Below are 21426 nucleotides of genomic sequence, written 5' to 3' on the forward strand. Positions count from 1 at the left end.
CAGGCCTTTGCCTAGCCCTGCTTGCAAAAAAAATCTAAGATTTTAATAAAATCTGGGCAATCTATATCCGGACTCTCTGGTTTATACCAGGTACAAAATACTTCCCATATTCTATAATAGATTTTTGAAGAAACTAATTTCCGACTTTTGAACAAAGTATCAATCACCTTGTCAGAAAGCCCGTTTCCTTAACCTCTGCCGTTCAGCAGCCAGGCCGTCAATTTTAGCCAGTGTTTTTTCTGAAACAGTACTGGGCCCTGGGATAGAAGATCCTCTCTAAGGGGTAGCGCTATCGGGGATTGTATTGCCAACCAGTTTAACATTGGATACCACGGTCTTTTTGGCCATGCCGGGGCGATGAATATTACAGTAGTCTGACTGCGTGAGATTTTTTGTAGGCATCTGGCTATTAACGGTAAGGGAGGGAACGCATAGGCCAGGGGCATTTCCCATTCCAGGGATAGTGCATCTAATGCTAGTGGCTGGTACGCAGGATCTAGGGAGAAGTCCCGGAATTTTGCATTTTTCCTTGATGCGATTAGGTCCACTTGTGGTAGACCCCACTGGTCTGTAAGATATCAGAATACTTCTGGGTTGAGGGACCAGTTTCCCGGATCCAGTCTTTCCCTGCTCAAAAAGTCCGCCACCTGATTTTGAGTCCCTTTTAGATGAACTGCCGAGAGGGATGCAGTGTTGACCTCTGCCCACGTTAATATTTTGTTTGCCATATGCTGTAAGCGAGGATGTCGAGTGCCTCCCTGGTGACGGAGAAAGAAAACCGTAGTCATATTATCCGACAATACTTTTACGTGTTTGTCTCGCAATATGTCTTCAGATCTAATCAGGGCCTCCCAAACTGCCCTTAGTTCCCTGAAGTTTGAGGAGTGGGCACTAGTGAACCTAGACCAGGAACCCTGCAAGGCTTCACCTGCCACTTGGGCCCCCCATCCTGTACTGCTGGCGTCCGTATTTACTGTGACGCACGGAGATAGTGACCACTGGACTCCTTTTCTCAGATTTGATGGTACAAGCCACCAATCTAGGGACTTCTTTTTACCCATTGTGGTAACTTAAATTGCTCCTCCAGGGACTCCTGGGAACGATCCCAGGCAGCCAACAGTTTTTGTTGCAGGGACCTGGAGTGAAATGGAGACCAGGGTACTGCTGGAAGACAGGCCGTCATTAGGCCTAGGGTGTGCATTGTTTCCCTTACTGACACTTTTTTTTTTAATTTCCGTATTTCTTCCAAGATGTGGGAAATTTTTGTTTTGGGTAAAAAGGATCGATTTTTACTTGAATCCAGGAGAATCCCCAGAAATATCTTTTTGGACTCTGGAACAAGACTAGACATCTCATAATTAATAATCCAACCCAGTTTTTCGAGTAGATCTAGCGTCTGCTCTAAATGGGACTTCATGGTTTTTTTGTCGCTCGTGATTAACAGAAGGTCATCTAAATAAGGGAAAATTTTGATGTTCTGTTCCCGAAGGAAACTAACTGGCTCCATCATGACCTTTGTAAATATTCTCGGAGCTGAGGAGATACCGAACGGTAGGCAGATAAGTTGAAAATGGCGAATAGTGCTATTTATATAAACTGCAAACCTTAGAAGTTTTTGAGATGTCACATGAATGGGGACATGAAAATACGCATCTTTTAAATCTATTGTGCACATAACATTACCCGGACCTATTAGGGGGACCGTCGAGCGTATTGTTTCCATTTTGAACATAAGGTTATTCACGTACGCATTCCAATTTTTTGAGGTTCAAAATAACTCTAAAAGTGCCACTTGGTTTTGGAACTAAAAATAAACGAGAATAATACCCCGGCCATGTTCTGTCTCAGGGACGGGAATAACTGCTCCTATATTGATTAAATTAAATACACCTTCCTCCAATCGTGCTTGGGAGTCGGCGGGGACTGCAGAGGTGTTATGCAGAAATTGTCAGGGGGCTTTGAGTTTAGTTCTATTTTATAGCCTGAAGAGACTATCTTCAGTATCCAGGGACTTTTTGAAATCTGCAGCCAATTTTCTGAGTACTGATGAAGTCTACCCCCCACAGTAACTTATCTTGGGTCAGGCCTAGGGGGAAACCCTGAAGTTCTCCCTCTACCCCCTTTCGGGTAGGACCACCTACCCGACTTCCCCTTGCTTTTTCCTCTCGGGATATAATCTCTTCTGAAGTGTATGGTTTTCTTGGGCAGGTAATCGGTCGGAAAGCCTAGCTTTTTGTCCGCCGCTTTCTCCAAGATCTTATCCAGAGTTGGTCCGAAGAGGTATTCGCCCACGAGAGGAATCGTACACAATCTGGATTTGGACATTTGGTCTCCTGCCCACGATCTGAGCCATAAGGCCCGTCTAGCAGAGTTCCCAAGTCCTGCACTTCTTGCCGCGAACCTAACGGACTCCCCTGATGCATCTGCTAAAAAGGCCGTCGCTTTTTAAATCAGGGATAGGCACTTGAGGAGCTCTTCCCTAGGGGTCTTCAAGTGCAGGTGGGAATCTAGTTGGTCGAGCCACAGGTATAGAGATCTCACCACAGACGCGGCCACTATGTTGGTCTCTATAACTGTAGTAGCTGACTCCCATGCTCCTTTTAGAAACCCTTTCATTTTTCGCTCCGTTGGGTCTTTTAGTTGGGAGCAATCCTCAAATGGGAGTGCAGTCTTCTTTGTTAATTTTGCGACCGGTACGTCCACTTTTGGGATCGTCCGCCATAGAAAGGCCTCTTCTGTAGTAAAAGAGGGTCTCTTTCTAAAGTCTTTTTGGATGATGGAACCCCGTCTGGGTTTGTACCATTCATCCAAGATCATGTTCCGCAAATTTTCATTGACAGGAAAGCACTTCTTGTGACGGGGTCTGAGGTTCCCAAACATTTCGTTCTGTACTGATCTCACTTGCGGTGTATCTGTTACTTCCATAATATTGCGCACTGCGGAAATAAGTTCCTCCAGGTCCAAAAAAAATATTTTTTGTCTCCTGGCGTGGGGGTTGACACTTCCGATGAGTCATCTGAAAACTCCCTCTCGGAGTGTTCGGGTGAAGAGACCCCATAATCCCTGGTGCGGGCCCTTTTCCTGAATGGCCCCGGCTAGGAGTCAAAGGTTTGATCTATTAGCGCCTGTACTTCTTCACGCACCATTTCCCGAATACCTTGTAGTAGGTTGTGTTGCTCGTCTTTTACTATTTTTGTAGCGCAGTCCAAGCAGATGGGTCTCTTAGCGTTATCGTCCACTTTTTTGGCGTATAACGCGCAACTTTTTATCCTCTTTTTTTTCCAGTTCAGTTTTTAATGCTTCCTCCTATAAGGAGAAGCCATTACTAATACCAGGTGTGAAAGCCATACTCACAAAAATGTTCCCATTTTTTGTCCAAGTGGACTACTTACGGTTGGCACAATCCTTTTTTCTCCCTCAGCGCTGTCCATGGCACCTGTCAGCAGAAAAAGGAGCCTGGGAACATGGAGGATTTTTTCCCAGATGGAGTTTGAATTTGGCGCCTTTAAGCGCCAGCGCTGCGTCTGACTTCATCGCGCACGACGCTGCGCCGCCCCATACTCGGAAGCCAGCCGCCGCTCCGCCGAGGAACAGGAGCGCAGAGCAGTCGCACCTGCCGCTCCCTCCCCACAGATGGTGCCGACATCCAGATGGAGCCGTGGAACTGCCTCCCCTGGCCGGATACCCAGCGCCCCGGTGAGTAGCGCTCTGCAGCCCGCAGCCTCCATCCACAGAGAACTCCCTCCTGTGTCCGTTTGGGACAGAAAGACACTGGAGTCAAGCGGTGGGAGGTGGCTTTTAAAGAACTCCTCTTCCTGTCCCAGGGAACACAGGCGGAGCAACCTCCATGTGTGCTGTCAGGATGGACGTGATGAAAATACAAGTTTTCAAAACTACACTATCAGAAAAAGATAAATTCCTGCCCCCAGAAGTTGTGGTTTTGCTGCAGTACTCGGCATGCAGTTCCATCAGATATGTAAATGATGAGAGTTGTGGTGATTAGATGAACGGTCTTGTCACCTAAGACCCTAAAAGTGGTTTTCCCCTTGGCCTATAAAAGGCTCTCGGAGGCCCCTTGTGTGTAGTGACCTTTTCCTCCACTTGTGTAGAGTTTACAGACCACTAGCTGCCTCTACAACGCAGAGAAGAGATTTCACCAGTTACCAGAGTCTGAGAGGGGGCACATTATTGGGATGTGAGAAGCTGGATGGTCATATCAATGAACTGTCCCCCAACCGGGGTTGTTCTGAACAGTGGGTGCGTGAGGGTAAACAAAATAACCGGGCTCAGGATGCCCCCTACATACAACCAGTAGAGAGGAGCGTCTAACCAGATTGTTAGGAGATGTTGGGACCAGTGGATGTGTTGAGGGCTCACAAAGTGACCGGGCTCAGGACGCCACCTACAGACCACCTGTAGAGAGGAGCAAAGAAAGATAAACTTCCTCACCTATGCATCAGGTTGTGCTTGCTCCCGTCTTATGTTCCGTCCGTATCCTTTCTTTAGCAGGAATAACCTTCCATCCTATACTGCTCGATCCAAGCGGTTCTTTACAATGTAGACAAATGAATGGCAGGAGCTTGGATGTACGAAGGTAAAAATTCCTCTGCTTTTATTTAATTCGTGCTCATAATAACAAAGATACTATAAAACGCCCAGAGGACGCGTTTCGATCTCCTCCCAGATCTTAATCACCTCACTTACATCATACTACTTCCTTCCTTAAGAAGCAATTTCATTAGATTTACACCTGTTAATTAACCCTTTGTTCTATTAAGATGTGTACATAAACTATGGGCTCCTTGCTCCTACAAGAGCTACCACACATATGCACAACTGTTCCAACATATTAGATTAAAATAGCTGTTCACGATATATAATTATTGGCTAAATATCTTACCCTGCTTACAATACTTATATTAATGGAATACTGATATCATATAACTACAGATAATCCTCCATAAGATAAGACTTCAACGTGACTAAATGCATGAATAGGGAAAATAATAGAAGACAACAATATTTGTTACAAGGAATATAACTTTTTTATATCTTTGTCTTAAATCTCAAAATACCTCATATTTCTTATCTTAAATCTTTCTCTCCATGTTTTTCCCTATGCATTTTCTATAGGTGAATTCGCATCCAAATATTTTTTAGAACCAACTCCCTTTTACACTTACACCTCAATTATCCATATTTAGAAATAGAATTTAGATGTTTTTCATACTAACTAAATTTATACAGTTATAGATGGATCCACTAGCAAAAAAGGAGGAAGGACCTTCTGCAACCATTGATTATTTGTCCTATATAAAATTTCTTCATATTCCAGTTGTTCTAAAATTGCCATACAGATCTTGCATAAATCTTTTCATACATTTATATAGAATATATCTATATCCAGGAATAGAATTCAGGCGTTCTACATATATTCAAAGATTATACATCTATAAAGGGATCTAATATATATATATATATATATATATATATATATATATATATATATATATATATATATATATATATATCCGTATATTCCGGTGTATACAGTTGTCCGAAAAAACAACAAAAAAAAAAAACAGTACTCACCTTCCGCGGCGCTGCTGCAGGCTGTCGCTCCCTCCTCCTCGCCAACAGAGCATTGCTTTCCAGATGCAGGGCTTGAAATCCCCGCCTCCAGAAAGCTAATGCTGAATTAGCTAACTCAGGCGACGTCAGTTAGCCAACTGGCTATTAGCCAACTACAGCCATTTAATGACATCACTGAATGGCTGTGATTGGCTAACGCAGCTCCAGCTCTCATTGGCTGACGCCATCTGAGTTAGTCAATCACAGCATTAGCTTTCTGAAGGCGGGGATTTCAAGCCCCGCCTCCAGAAAGCAATGCTCTGTCGGCAAGAGCGACAGCCTGCAACAGCGCCGCAGAATGCCGCGGGAGGTGAGTACTGTTTTTTTTCCCCCCTCCTACACTATTTCTGACGAATAAGTTGGGGGGGGGGGGGGGTCGTCTTATACGCCCAGTCGCCTTATACGCCGGAATAAACGGTAAATCTGTTTTCTTATTGAGACCTTTAGAATGCCATGTCTCAAGGGTCAAAATCCAATATTCCCTCTCTCTTTAACATCTGAGTTTGATCTATATTTTGCTTTCGATGACTTATAACTTTTTCAATACCACAATAGCTGAATCCCTCTAATTTTTGCGAGTGCTCCTCAATAACAAGATTTTGTAAGAACTTACCGTAAAATCTCTTTCTCGTCTTGTACATTGGGGGACACAGCTCTGACCTTGGGGTATAGCTTCTGCCACTAGGAGGCGACACTAAGCACAAAAGTGTTAACTCCTCCCACTAGCTATACCCCTCCTGCAAGCAACATGCTAGCTCAGTTTGTATGCAAGCAGTAGGAGCAGCCAGTAGGATACAACATAGATAATAAACAACAATACTCACGAACTGTAACTCATTCCAACACCAAGTGCGACTGCACCGAGGACCCTCCCCAGGGGAGTATACGTCACAGTTCCAATACCAGACTGGGTGGGTGCTGTGCCCCCCAATGAACAAGACGAGAAAGATTTTACGGTAAGTTCTTACAAAATCTTGTTTTCTCGTCTGTTATCATTGGGGGACACAGCTCTGACTTTGGGACGTTCTAGAGCAGTACCCAAGGGGGTGGGAAAATAGAAGGAGTCGCATGTGTAAGGAAGCAATCTGTCCTTCAACTGCGACCAGCGTTGATGGATGGCTAGGTATCCCGCATGCTCAGACCGAGCCTAAAGGGGCCTAAGTATCGGCCCCATCCACCCTCTGAGGGAAGAAAAAAACAAAACCCAGACAAGGAGCTTCCGACGAGGCACATGCCTTCCAAAGAATACGGCCTGAGAATATGACCTTGCTGGCATAGTAACCCTGAATTGCTGCAAGGCAGAGTCATTGTAAGGAGTCCACTCTGGAAACGCAGGGATCCAGTCGGAGTTGCCCGGATTACCGGCAGCGCGCCAGCGTGACTGAAGCATGCCACCTGCACGAGGTACTCTGGCGTAGTCAACCGAGAAACCTGCCCTGGAGCGTTCCTTGGAACTACCGAGAAGGTGCCCACCGATACCTCACCGAAGTGGATCCCGATACTGGCGTCAGGCCATAGAGGTTAGATAACAACCGTTTCCTGTACCATCCGCACAAAATAGGCATCCAAAGATGGAGCTGTGGAGCCATAGGCACCAAAACATGAGGGTTGTGGGCCTTCTGCCAAGCGACTTAGTTGTAAGTCAGGTCCCATATACCTCCAGGTATTTAACCTCATCTCCACAGTCCCTCCGTGAGGAAGGAACAGTCGAGTCCAGACGCCAGTGAGAACGACCTGTTGAGATATGAAACCGTCTCATGCTGGAGTCCCGTGCTGCCCATGGTTGGAAGGCCAGCCATGGCGTCGGCTGTCTGATTAGCTGTAACTTGAAAAGGGTGCGTGTGAGGAAAAATTTTGTTCCGTGATCCTGCAACAATGCCCACGGCGTCAGCCTCTGCATGGCCCCATGGGTATCCGAGGACATCTGCCCATTTCGTGATCAACTAGGGCTGGCCCCGTGCTGGGATACAATGTAACCGTGTGACTCCACTGGGTACAGAAAAATTGACCGCACAAGGCAGCAAAGGTACCCTGGTACGAGACTCACTGATCCCTTTGAGGAAACATCGGCAATAGGGATGGAGGAAGCCTAAAATTGCAGACAGTACAAGTATGGACTGTCTTACGCTGTCCTGCAAGTCATAATGCAGGGAGAGCAATGCAGGAGGGTCGAAGCGAGTCGCTGGAGCTGTCTGCCTTAACCCCATTGGACGTTTTACCTTCCTATACAATCAGTCTCGCAAGCGACTAGGAAGGCCTAGTTTGCTGCGACCGTTTAGAATACGGAGCACTTCTACGGTCAGTCTCCCCATCCCCAATCGGAGAAACGTGGCCTGTGCTGCACCCGACCAGGGTCAGCAGGAGCTCTGTCTCCTGCAGAGGGCTATCCACGTCCTACTGACGCAGCTGTAGAACTAGCAGCCCATCATTCCTAGAGAGTACAACATGCCATGTAGCTCAAAGAATGCCCGAAGGAAACTAACTCGGCATTACAAAGCGCCGCCGGAGGGGCGCCCCGCGTCACTTCCGTATGCGGCTCTCCTGTCATCGTAGATCGCCCCAAGTTGCCTGTAGGAAGCTGCAGGTGGTCGCTCCAGGGGAGCTAGCCGTTAGGAAAACCGTCCAAAGCGCAAGCTTCTGTAGGGTGGAGGCGAATACGACGTGCTCACCAAATTCCTGAGAATAGTATATTCCTCAGAAGGGTACCACAAGACTTAGCCAGACCAAAAGGAAGCCCAACGGCTGTTCGACTTCCTCAAGAGTTTTGGCCTGCATACTGCTGCCTTAACAGCTTGCTCCACACAAAGCCCAAATACATGTTGTCCATAAGGTGACTAATTTTTGAGTGAATATAACTCTCGTACAATAGCGAGACCACATACCAGACGTGGTACTAGCCGGGACCTGTCCGCGTGCTAACCCGGCATCGGACCTAGCGGTCTGGTTGCCTGCAGGGAAAGGCGGGGGTCTAGCTAAGGCCAGGGCAACCCGGTCAGGCCTGACATCAAGGCCGGGTACCGCTGATAATCAGCTTGTAAACCAGTACAGCAGCAGGAAGCGCACTTGATATGCGGCTCTGTCCTGGACTGCGACCCAGGGTGCAGGAAACTACTGAGGGGACGAAGCTGACCCCTGCTCAAACCAGTGAATGCGCTGCTTCGGGCATTGAAGTACCACCGGTCTCAGCCGCCTAGGGTACCGCCGACAAGCAGCTTGAACCCTGTTGTACGTAAGGCAAGATATTCTCCGGCTGGATGCAGTCTCGTTCCTTAACGAGCACGCACATAGTATGTGACCCTTGCAAGCCGCTGTCATCGTGTCCTCCTGGACACGGACACTGTGGTGCGATTGTCTGTAGAGGAGTTCAACCGGATTCAGGACAGACATGAAGAAAAATGAGTCCAGAGACTCCCTGTGCGAATACTGACAAGAGATCGCATACTGTTATCTGTAGGATGAGATTCTCTCCGCTTAATCTCGAACTACAGCGCGGGCGCACTTGGTATGTGGCTCTGGGCGCCCCGCCTGCATGTCCTCCTGGACGCGGACACTATGGTACATGTGGCCGCGGGGGGAACCACAGGGGAGCTGCCAACATGTAAGGCTCAACCCAGTGCGGAGCCGACATGGGGAACGATGAATCCAGTCAGCGAGCCCCGAGTAATGCTGACAAGAGTTCGCACACTGTTGTCAGTATATATAGAGCTGTAGCGAGAGCGCACCTGGCATGTGGCTCTGGCCGCCCTGTCCACGTGTCATCCTGGAATTAGACACCACGGTACTGCTAGCTGCAGGGAACTGCAGGGGGGCAATCGGGGAGCTTCCGTCAGGCAACGCTCAACCCGGTCCGGAGCAGATATGGGTAGCGAAGATTCTAGCGATTCCTTGTGCGGTACTCCTTCTGTATGGAAGGTACCGCAGGTCTCAGCAAGTTCGGTACGCTGTAGGCTCTTGCGGCCCCGTCCATGTCATTGCAGGGGTAATAGGGGCGCTATCAGCGACCAGGGAGCCACCCGATAGCCTGTCTGTAATATGGAAAGGGTCCCAGCGACCTCAGTTTCGCTGAGAGGATTGCGTAAGGAGTGGTCAGCTGCTGCCTGCAGGCAAAGCGGGTCGCACAGCAGCATTATACGCCAGCCTATGACAATCAAACGCTCCGAACGTCGTGAGCTACGCAATCTGTTCAGCAGCAAGGCAATGGTGGCCGTGCTACATGGTTATATACAACCCATCCTGACCAGCGGCAACGCACCCAGGAAACGTGCGACCAACGCTGCTGTAGGGGGGTGATGCTGGTGCACAGCCTCTAAACCCGCGGGCGGGAAGCGGGTAAGGCATACCCGCGTGCTGGTATAATGGACGCAGGGCGGCTTCCCATCCCTATCACGAGGGCGCAGTAGGAGGCGTACGAGTGTGGCACCAAGCTTAAAAAGACAGCCATGTGTAGCCGGCGGACCGGCTGTGCGGCGCTACGCAAAGAGAGGGACGCAGGGTAGGCGCCTGCTCGGCGCGAACATTCAGGCGCCCGCTCGACGCGAACATTCAGGCGCCCGCTCGACGGGAAAATGCAAAGCGCCCGCGTGCTGGTATAATGGACGCAGGGCGGCTTCCCATCCCTATCACGAGGGCGCAGTAGGAGGCGTACGAGTGTGGCGCCAAGCTTAAAAAGACAGCCATGTGTAGCCGGCGGACCGGCTGTGCGGCGCTATGCACGCGCTACGCAAAGAGAGGGATGCAGGGTAGGCGGGAAAATGCAAAACGCCCGCTCGGCGGGAAAATGCAAAACGAGCCATCAGCCGCGAGGGGGGGGGGGGGGGGGGGGAGAGCCATCAACCGCGGGGGGGGGGGGGGGGGGGGGCCGGAGCCATCAGCCGCGCCGGAGGGGGGGGGGGGGCGGGGCCGGAGCCATCAGCCGCGCCGGAGGGGGGGGGGGCGGGGCCGGAGCCATCAGCCGCGCCGGAGGGGGGGGGGGGGGGGGCGGGGCCGGAGCCATCAGCCGCGCCGGAGGGGGGGGGGCGGGGCCGGAGCCATCAGCCGCGCCGGAGGGGGGGGGGGGGGCGGGGCCGGAGCCATCAGCCGCGCCGGAGGGGGGGGGGGGGGGGGGGGGCGGGGCCGGAGCCATCAGCCGCGCCGGAGGGGGGGGGGGGGGGGCGGGGCCGGAGCCATCAGCCGCGCCGGAGGGGGGGGGGGGCGGGGCCGGAGCCATCAGCCGCGCCGGAGGGGGGGGGGGGGCGGGGCCGGAGCCATCAGCCGCGCCGGAGGGGGGGGGGGGCGGGGCCGGAGCCATCAGCCGCGCCGGAGGGGGGGGGGGGGGGCGGGGCCGGAGCCATCAGCCGCGCCGGAGGGGGGGGGGGGGGCGGGGCCGGAGCCATCAGCCGCGCCGGAGGGGGGGGGGGGGGGCGGGGCCGGAGCCATCAGCCGCGCCGGGGGGGGGGGGGGGGGCCGGAGCCATCAGCCGCGCCGGAGGGGGGGGGGGGGGGCCGGAGCCATCAGCCGCGCCGGAGGGGGGGGGGGCGGGGCCGGAGCCATCAGCCGCGCCGGAGGGGGGGGGGGCGGGGCCGGAGCCATCAGCCGCGCCGGAGGGGGGGGGGGCGGGGCCGGAGCCATCAGCCGCGCCGGAGGGGGGGGGGGCGGGGCCGGAGCCATCAGCCGCGCCGGAGGGGGGGGGGGGCGGGGCCGGAGCCATCAGCCGCGCCGGAGGGGGGGGGGGGGGGGCGGGGCCGGAGCCATCAGCCGCGCCGGAGGGGGGGGGGGGGGGGGCGGGGCCGGAGCCATCAGCCGCGCCGGAGGGGGGGGGGGGGGCGGGGCCGGAGCCATCAGCCGCGCCGGAGGGGGGGGGGGGGCGGGGCCGGAGCCATCAGCCGCGCCGGAGGGGGGGGGGGCGGGGCCGGAGCCATCAGCCGCGCCGGAGGGGGGGGGGGGGGCGGGGCCGGAGCCATCAGCCGCGCCGGAGGGGGGGGGGGGCGGGGCCGGAGCCATCAGCCGCGCCGGAGGGGGGGGGGGGCGGGGCCGGAGCCATCAGCCGCGCCGGAGGGGGGGGGGGCGGGGCCGGAGCCATCAGCCGCGCCGGAGGGGGGGGGGGGCGGGGCCGGAGCCATCAGCCGCGCCGGAGGGGGGGGGGGGCGGGGCCGGAGCCATCAGCCGCGCCGGAGGGGGGGGGGGGCGGGGCCGGAGCCATCAGCCGCGCCGGAGGGGGGGGGGGGCGGGGCCGGAGCCATCAGCCGCGCCGGAGGGGGGGGGGGCGGGGCCGGAGCCATCAGCCGCGCCGGAGGGGGGGGGGGGCGGGGCCGGAGCCATCAGCCGCGCCGGAGGGGGGGGGGGGCGGGGCCGGAGCCATCAGCCGCGCCGGAGGGGGGGGGGGGGGCGGGGCCGGAGCCATCAGCCGCGCCGGAGGGGGGGGGGGGCGGGGCCGGAGCCATCAGCCGCGCCGGAGGGGGGGGGGGCGGGGCCAGAGCCATCAGCCGCGCCGGAGGGGGGGGGGGCGGGGCCGGAGCCATCAGCCGCGCCGGAGGGGGGGGGGGCGGGGCCGGAGCCATCAGCCGCGCCGGAGGGGGGGGGGGGGGCGGGGCCGGAGCCATCAGCCGCGCCGGAGGGGGGGGGGGGGCGGGGCCGGAGCCATCAGCCGCGCCGGAGGGGGGGGGGGGGCGGGGCCGGAGCCATCAGCCGCGCCGGAGGGGGGGGGGGCGGGGCCGGAGCCATCAGCCGCGCCGGAGGGGGGGGGGGGCGGGGCCGGAGCCATCAGCCGCGCCGGAGGGGGGGGGGGGCGGGGCCGGAGCCATCAGCCGCGCCGGAGGGGGGGGGGGCGGGGCCGGAGCCATCAGCCGCGCCGGAGGGGGGGGGGGGCGGGGCCGGAGCCATCAGCCGCGCCGGAGGGGGGGGGGGGGGCGGGGCCGGAGCCATCAGCCGCGCCGGAGGGGGGGGGGGGCGGGGCCGGAGCCATCAGCCGCGCCGGAGGGGGGGGGGGGCGGGGCCGGAGCCATCAGCCGCGCCGGAGGGGGGGGGGGGCGGGGCCGGAGCCATCAGCCGCGCCGGAGGGGGGGGGGGGCGGGGCCGGAGCCATCAGCCGCGCCGGAGGGGGGGGGGGCGGGGCCGGAGCCATCAGCCGCGCCGGAGGGGGGGGGGCGGGGCCGGAGCCATCAGCCGCGCCGGAGGGGGGGGGGGCGGGGCCGGAGCCATCAGCCACGCCGGAGGGGGGGGGGGGGGGGGGCGGAGCCATCAGGGCGGCGCCCAACAGCACACCAGGGGGGCTACGGACAGAGTACCGCGGGCGGCGCCCAACAAAATGGCTGCACACTAGCCGCGGCCGCCCACACAAACAGCCGCGGGGGGGACCGCAGCCATCAGCCGTCACCAACAATCGCGGGCGGCTGGAGTACATCAGCCGCGGCCGCTCAACAAGCAACCGCGGCCGCCCACAAAACAGCCACGACCGGCGCGTTAACCACGGCCGCCCAACGCAATAGCCGCGGGCGGCCACCACCCCAAAGTCGCTCACCAAAACAGCCACGGGCGGCCAGCATCACAAAGACGCGGCTGCCAAACAAAAACTGCCAGGGGCGGCCGGCAGCACATGGCCGCCCACTCACCAAACAGCCGAGGCACATAAGCCGCGGGCGCCCACCAAAGAGGCGCGGACGCCCACCGAAAGCAACACACTGCAGCAGGAAGCAGCGCAGCGCGGCATAACAAGCGGCGCGGCCGCGCATCAGCCGCGGGGGGAGGGCAGCGCAAGCACATCGCGGCAATAACAAAATAAACCCACATACTTACCTCTTGACTGAGGTAAGGTGGCTCCCGGGCTCCAGCAGAGCTTCTCCCCATCATCGCCTGCCTTTGGTGGGGCAGTGGATGCCGGACCATAAATAAGGGGGGCTCTATGGCTGGCGGGTCACACTCAGTTTGGTGGCCGAGTGTGCCTCCTTTTCTTCTGAGGGGGCCCGGCATTTAACAGATGTCTGTAGTTACGTCTGTTCGCCGCCCTCGGTGGGTTAACGGGGAGAGTCCTGCCTCCCCATTATGCCCTGGCCTTCCGGAGAAAAAAATAGTCTCAGCAGGAGAGACAGTCCTGCCTCCTAGACACTAAGCTAAAAACTGTGCTAGCATGCTGCTTGCAGGAGGGGTATAGCTAGTGGGAGGAGTTAACACTTTTGTGCTTAGTGTCGCCTCCTAGTGGCAGAAGCTATACCCCAAGGTCAGAGCTGTGTCCCCCAATGCTAACAGACGAGAAAAAGTGTTTACACACACGCATTATATACACATACATACACACAGTCGATCACCCCTGGTACCAGGGGCAATAACAGCACAGCGATATGTACAAGACGTCCTGTAGCCACGTGTTCCTCTCATGGCAGCTTTTAAGAGGCAGCAGCATCATGCTCAGCCATACACACATTTGTATGAAAGCTAGAAGCAGTACAACAGGGTACTAGAGCCTCCATATCACATCTGCTATTAAAGCTAGAAGCAGACCAACAGGGTAATAGAGCCTCCATCTCCACCTGTATCACATCTTGCATCCAAGCTTGAGCTAGTACAACAGGGTACTAGAGCCTCCATATCACATCTCACAGGGAAGAAGGTGGATCCAGGAAACTACAGGCCTGGGAGCCTGACTTCTATACCGGTAAAGATCTTGAAACAAATTATTAAACAGCATGTATGCAAGTACTTGGATAAAAATTGAGTAATTAATCAGAGCCAGTATGGGTTTGTAACAAAGTCATGCCAGACAAATCTGATTTCCTTCTATGACAGAATACCATACAAGGCAACCATTAGGTGGATTCACAACTGGCTGAGTGATCATAGTGAAGAGAGGATTCAAAAAGTTCTAGAAAAGCTTAAACAGTGGTATTTAACAAGTAGAAATGCAGTCCTACATCTGTGGAAGAAAAATGAGAAAAAGCACATACAGAATGGGAGGAATCGGGCTAAGCAGCAGACCATGTGATAAAGACTCGGGAATACTAATAGATCATAGACTGAACATGAGTCAACAATGTAATGCAGCAGCCAAAAAGGCAAACAATTCTGGGATGCATTAAAGGGGTTGTCCCGCGCCGAAACGGGTTTTTTTTTTCAACCCCCACCCCCCCCCCCCGTTCGGCGCGTGACAACCCCGATGCAGGGACGTACAGAAAGCTTACCGGAGCGCTTACCTTAATCCCCGCGCTCCGGTGACTTCTCTACTTACCTGTGAAGATGGCCTCCGGAATCCTCTTCCTCCGTGGACCGCAGCTCTTCTGTGCGGTCCATTGCCGATTCCAGCCTCCTGATTGGCTGGAATCGGCACGTGACGGGGCGGAGCTACACGGAGCCTGCCTTCTGCACGAGCGGCTCCATTGAAGAGAGCAGAAGACCCGGACTGCGCAAGCGCGGCTAATTTGGCCATCGGAGGGCGAAAATTAGTCGGCACCATGGAGACGAGGACGCCAGCAACGGAGCAGGTAAGTAAAAAACTTTTTATAACTTCTGTATGGCTCATAATTAATGCACAATGTATATTACAAAGTGCATTAATATGGCCATACAGAAGTGTATAGACCCACTTGCTGCCGCGGGACAACCCCTTTAAGAGAAGCATAGAGTCTAGATCACGTGAGGGGGGAGCGGGGGGGGGTACTTCACCTCCAGCTGCCTGATTCCTCTCCTTCCTGTGAGGTTACAAACATCTGGTTGGCAGTCTTCTGCCTGCCAACCCTACGGTAGGTAGGGACTGCCTACCTTGTTCAGAGATTGTTCAAGAGAGCTATCTCTGAAATAGATGACAATTCCTTCCTAGGCAGTGAAGCTACAGCACAGGGATGTGACCTTCACTGACCCAGTTTGAAGGAATTTGAGATAAGCAGCCCTCATAACAAGCTGGTCCCAGCCTGCAGTGAGCTGGCCTGGGGCACTGGAGAAGCTCAACCAGAAGATGTGATAAGGAGACAGACAGGGAAGGAATAGGTAGGTAAGTTTAGATATATATATTTTTTTTAAATGACAAAAACCCTTTAATACCAGTCTACAAATATCTGAAGGACTGTCATAGTGCAGAGATTCAACCCTATTCTCATTTGCACAAGGAAAGACTATAGGATGAAACTGAAAGGGAGGAGACACAATTTACATATTAGAAGAAAAAAAAACTGCATGTAGCAGGGAAAAGGGGAGATAGAAGTGCTTCAGCGGCTTCTCCCCTGCCCCCTGCCACATACAGGCCCTTTGGCACACCCAAAACACCTTTGGAATTGTGTCACCCCCAGGCATCCTGTTGTCCAATCCAGCCAAACTGACAAAGGGGCTCATCCCCGAAACGTGTTTTCAACTGCTGTTTTTTATTTTGTGAAATAAAAAAAGAAGTGCTTTCACTTTTACATATTGGACCTTTTATCTTCTAGTAGCTTAAAGGGTTGCGCCTCCCCACCAGTATTTTTCCACATTCTTTTCGTCTCCTACTATTTGGTTCCGAGAGTGTCTGGGGAGGAGGAGTCAGGCAGCAGGTGCCGGGAAGAGGAGGAGCGGAGCTTCCAGGAGGTGGAGGTAGTAAGTATATATACATTTTTATTTAAACTATAAATATAGAAATTTATGTTTTTTTTCCTCAAAGTGACACGCCAGTAGAGTTTGGTTTTTTGGTGAATTTTGACACACCAAGCTCAAAAGGTTGCCCATCTCTGGTCTAGGACCACTCACCCAGTGTTGTGGAGCTTTCATCAGTGCACATTGAACTTGGGCTGGCGTTTGAACCCCTACAATCCTTGATGCTCATCCCATGGGTAATGATATTTCTCTCTAGTTAGGGGAAAATGAAACCTCAGCTAACACATTAGTGCATTTCAAGCCGTCTTCAGGGACAAGATCTCTATGGTGATAAACGCCATTAAGCAGGACTTCCTGCGAGACAGCGGAATGCCTAGTGGAAACTTTATAGAACTTAAAGGGGTTGTCTCGCGCCGAAACGGGTTTTTTCTTTTTTCCATAGACCCCAATGGATGTGTTAAAAAAAAAAAAAAAAATACATATTACTTACTCGAATCCCCGCTCTGCGACATCTTCCTTCTTCCTACTTCTTCCTTCACCAAGATGGCCGCCGGGATCTTCACCCACGATGCACCGCGGGTCCTTTCCCATGGTGCACCGTGGGCTCTGTGCGGGCCATTGCCAATTCCAGCCTCCTGATTGGCTGGAATCAGCACACGTGACGGGGCGGAGCTACGATGACCAGCTCTCCGGCACGAGCGGCCCCATTCACCAGGCAGAAGACCGCACAGCGCAAGCGCGTCTAAAAACGCCAGAAGAAAGCGAAATTAGACGGATCCATGGCGACGGGGACGCTAGCAACGAAGCAGGTAAGTGAATAACTTCTGTATGGCTCATAATTAATGCACGATGTACATTACAAAGTGCATTAATATGGCCATACAGAAGTGTATAACCCCACTTGCTTTCGTGAGACAACCCCTTTAAATTCATCTCTGACCCTTAAGATGGATGCGGTTCAGTAAGACTGCAGATAGAGGGGCATACCGCCTCCAAATATGTTTGAGCATGAGACTGTTGGCCTCTATAGAGAACCATGCAGTCCCCTAGTTGGGGGATGGTGGGGGGCAGGTCGAGTGGATACATTCTGGATTTTCAGGCTCTAAATATGATGCTACTTACTCGGTATGTTTTGAAGTAAGACTTAATATGTTAACTGTATCTTACTTGGTTGTATTTTAATACTGCTTTCCTGAATTAAAGAAATTGTAATTGGCTTCTACCTCAGTTTTTTTTTTTTACCTTCTTCTGGATCAACATGGGGGGGGGGGGGGAATAATAGGCTGAACTGGATGGGGATGTGTCTTATTTCAGGTACCTTTATACAGTACGAGTGTTGGGTGAAAAATCACCCGACAGACATTTCAGGACTAATCGCTCCTCTTCCTGCCACCCCTTATCTTCACAGTTCAAAGATTGAGCAGCTCTTGTTTACACAGAGCTGCCCATTAGTCGTTGCATGCCAGTGAGCTGAAGCCGACCAACTACTGAGGGGGGCTTCTTGCTCAGGGCCCTTTTGGGGGCCATCACCCATAGTCACTCCCAGCGATTATTCAGGTGACTATGGACCCGTGTAAATGTTCCATTACATACTTTGAGGTTTTTACTTTTTCCTGCAGTGGGACCGGATCACAATATTAAACACTCATCGCAGGGTGTGCTGCAGCGGAGCCCTCTGTGGTCACTGTAGTCCCAGGACAGCCCCCTCGGCAGAGATAAGCATTCAATGGGCATCAAGCACAGCTCCCAGCAGGAGGGCCAACTTCTGGAAATTCAGAGGATTCCCCATGCGGTTGTCATAAGAGTGTAAACGGACTCCAATGCTTACTCACATTAGTGATGTCCCCAAAAGCCGATCTCTTCTTTGCTGCCCCCTGGGGAGATGATGGGGACCGCTTGGTCTGCACACAATCCTCCTATGTAAAGGGAGCAAACAGTCATGAAGCTCTGCGCCGAAAGCTAACTTTCCACCATTACAAGCAGCAGAGCGAGGTATTCTGGGTATTCTGTGCATTTATATTTCAGCTAAACAACCTACAGCAGCTGCTCCAGGAAGGGTTTACAGAGCACCACCCTTAGATGTCCTGCATGCGCCTGCGGATACGGACCTACATGTGCACTTCTGAGTTCTAAGACTGGAAGGAAAGCTTAGTTTCCGTTGCACCCCTACCAATACTGAAGAGGTCACTGGCACTACCAATAAAGAGGGCCTGTCTCTGCACTCTACAAGCTCATGCCGCACACCCAACAAACAAACCCAACAACAACTAGCAGATGGATGGTGGAAGATACCTTCTCAGGCTGAACATTCTCCACTGCAATTGCCCTTCCTGTGCGCAAAGTTTTGGACAACGTTGGCCGAGTGCCACGTAGAGGCAACATTCTTAGGGGCCTGGAAAACAAAAAGGGTGTTACTTAAAGGGGCAGTCTAACATACTTTTGCCTTTAAAACCTACCCTATACGCCCAACCTCCCCCCGCCTCCGGCTTCCTCCGCCATACCATAAAACAGGGGTCTATGTCATATGGACGGTACTGGCTCAGAATCAAAATGTGACCAATAATCATTCTCCCACTATCAGCGCTGATCGCGGCAGGTATGGAGTTAGAGGGGGGCTCTGTGACGTCATTAACCCTCCACCATAAAATAAAGGTGGAAGGGTGGGTGGCCATAGTTTCTCATATAAAAGACTGCTAAATACATTGCAGTACAAAAATACTGCAGGAGATTATCTGAGAGATCATAAAATCGTATGTACTCTAAGGGCTAATGCCCACGGATGGATTATCGCTGCAGAATTCACAGCCAGACGCCTGCTGCGAATTCCGCAGCAATGTCCATCCATAGACATGCTGTGTTAAAAGATTCTTCCCTGCCCACGAGCGGAAGTCAACCGGGATTTTCCGCTCATGGGAGAGAAATCACAGCAATATTCTATTGTTTGTGGAAAAAGTAAAATGAAATCACACGAATGGCTTCCATTGCAGTCAATGGAAGCAGTCTGTCCCACGATATTCTGCGCAGTGGGCACTGCTGAAGTATCATGGGGATCCGCTTCATAGCCCAGCACCAGCGCATCATGCCCTGCACTGCCTAGGCACATCAGGCGAGACACTCGCGGTGGATTGGGACAGGCGAGTATAGGGTCTCTAGGGGGCTCCGGGTCCGATTCCACTGCCGGATTTCGCAGTCAGAATCCGATCCAGCCCTGGGCAAGAGGCCTTAAGGCCCATACAAAAGGTAGGGGAAAAAAAAGTAAAAACGATTCACAAACATTAAACAACCCCTTTGTGCCCTCTTTTGTAAATAAAAAAAATTAAAAGGACGCCTGTTTAGCATCAGCGCATCCATAACGACCCACACAAGCAGCAAACACTTAAAAATGCTTTTTTGTTCTTTTTGCCACCCAAATGACTAAAGGGGCGTATGCGGAGGACGAGGTCAGGGGCTTTGGTATGCTTCCCTGAACAGATGCGTTTTTAAGACGCGTCTGAAATTTCGTTCATTGGGAATTGTCCGTATGCCTTGGAGTAGAGCGTTCCAGAGGATGGATGCTGCTCTGGTGAAGTCCTAGAGGCAAGCATGTGAGGTCCATCCATATTAGAGGGGTGTTTAGGCCTCATGTCCACGGGGAAAAATCAGGCCCGCTACGGATTCTCCATGGAGAATCCGTAGCGGGTCCCTCCCGCCCCGTGGACATGAGCACTTAAAATAAGAATTAACTTACCCACAGCGGACCGGGTATTTCTTCTCTTCTTCACGGCCGGATCTTCCTTCTTCGGCTGGCGGATGTGCTCGGCACGCAGCCGGCCGAAGAAAGAAGATCCGGCCGTGAAGAAGAGAAGAACTGCCCGGTCCGCTGCGGGTAAGTTATTCTTACTTCAGGTCTCCCGCGGATGCGGGGGGCTTCCATAGGCTTCAATAGAAGCCTGCGGGAGCCGTACTCACGGGAGACCCGCACGAAAATGGAGCATGTCACGTTTTTTTTTCATGCTTTTTTTTTTTAATTCACTTTTATTGACCATCCGCGGGTATTTATCTACCCGCGGGTGGTCAATGCATCCCTATGGGATGCGGATCCGCATGCGGGTGATCCGCTGCGGATTTTAAATCCTATTTTGCCCGTGGACATGAGGCCTTAGTCTGAGTGTGTTAACAGATCAGAGGGTGCGGGCTCGGTGGTGTACAGACAGAAGCGAGGTAATGTATGGTGGATCGGCAGAGCTTTGTGGGTGAAATTGAGGAGTTTAAACTTATTTCTGCAATGGATGGGCAGCAATGCAGCGACTGACATAAAGCATCCGAGTAACAGCTGGATAGAAAAATAAGCCTAGCTGCTGCATTTAGTATGGACTAGAGTGGAGAAAGTTTGGTGCAGGGAAGGCCAATAAATAGCGAGTTGCAGTAGTCAAGTCGGGAGTGGATGCGGGCGACCATGAGTATCTTTTGCGTGTTCGTGGTGAGGAACGGATGTATTTTAGCAATATTTCTGTGGTGCATGTGGCATGTTTGGGCCAGAAATTGGATGTGGGGGGGAAATAAAGGAGAGATCAGAGTCCAGTGTGACCCCAAGGCAATGGGTATGCTGTCTGGGGGTTATGACTGTGCCAGACACTGGAATGGAGATGTTGAAGGGAAGTTGGTTGGAAGGCGGAAAGACAAGGTGGTCAGTTTTAGAGAGGTTAAAGGGGTTGTCCCGCGAAAGCAAGTGGGGTTAAGCACTTCTGTATGGCCATATAAATGCACTTTGTAATATACATCGTGCATTAAATATTGGCCATACAAAAGTTATATACTTCCCCCCTCCGGTGTTGGCGTCCCCGTCTCCATGGCGCCGACCGAAGCCTTCTTCTGCCTGGATTAGACGCGCTTGCTTCTGTATGGCCAATATTTAATGCACGATGTATATTACAAAGTGCATTTATATGACCATACAGAAGTGCTTAACCCTACTTGCTTTCGCGGGACAACCCCTTTAAGTTTGAGAAAAAGTATTAGAAACAGCATATAAACAGTCAGTGATATTTTGTTGGAATGGTTCAGAGATCTCACGGGAGGCTGAATTTGTGGATGGTTTGTCCAATTGGAGCTATGTAGATAATGAAGAGAAGGAGACCAAGGACCGAGCCATGAGGTATTATTATATCTTGACCCCACCAGGAAGCTAGGAGTTCAGAATGCAGGAACGCCCCTAGCTCCAGATTGCCTGACTTCATATAGATCCTACTAGCAGCACATGGATTTCTTTTTGACTGGGCTGGAGGCTTG

At 53.2% G+C, this 21426-nt stretch overlaps 1 protein-coding gene across 7 annotated transcripts in view; it reads right to left on the reverse strand.

The window, feature by feature from the left end:
* Positions 1 to 21426, reverse strand: part of LOC136580581 (G2/mitotic-specific cyclin-B3-like) — a 150283-nt gene that overhangs the window by 99984 nt on the left and 28873 nt on the right. For all 7 annotated transcript variants that reach the window (XM_066581244.1, XM_066581239.1, XM_066581238.1 and 4 more), the window contains exons 2-3: positions 18451 to 18550; positions 17991 to 18074 (exon numbers count right to left, since the gene is read on the reverse strand). In XM_066581244.1, coding sequence (XP_066437341.1) covers positions 17991 to 18074; positions 18451 to 18550 — 184 coding nt within the window. The remainder of the gene's footprint in view (positions 1 to 17990; positions 18075 to 18450; positions 18551 to 21426) is intronic.

The sequence above is a fragment of the Eleutherodactylus coqui genome, chromosome 10, assembly GCF_035609145.1.
Source record: "Eleutherodactylus coqui strain aEleCoq1 chromosome 10, aEleCoq1.hap1, whole genome shotgun sequence".
Taxonomy (NCBI): Eukaryota; Metazoa; Chordata; class Amphibia; order Anura; family Eleutherodactylidae; genus Eleutherodactylus; species Eleutherodactylus coqui.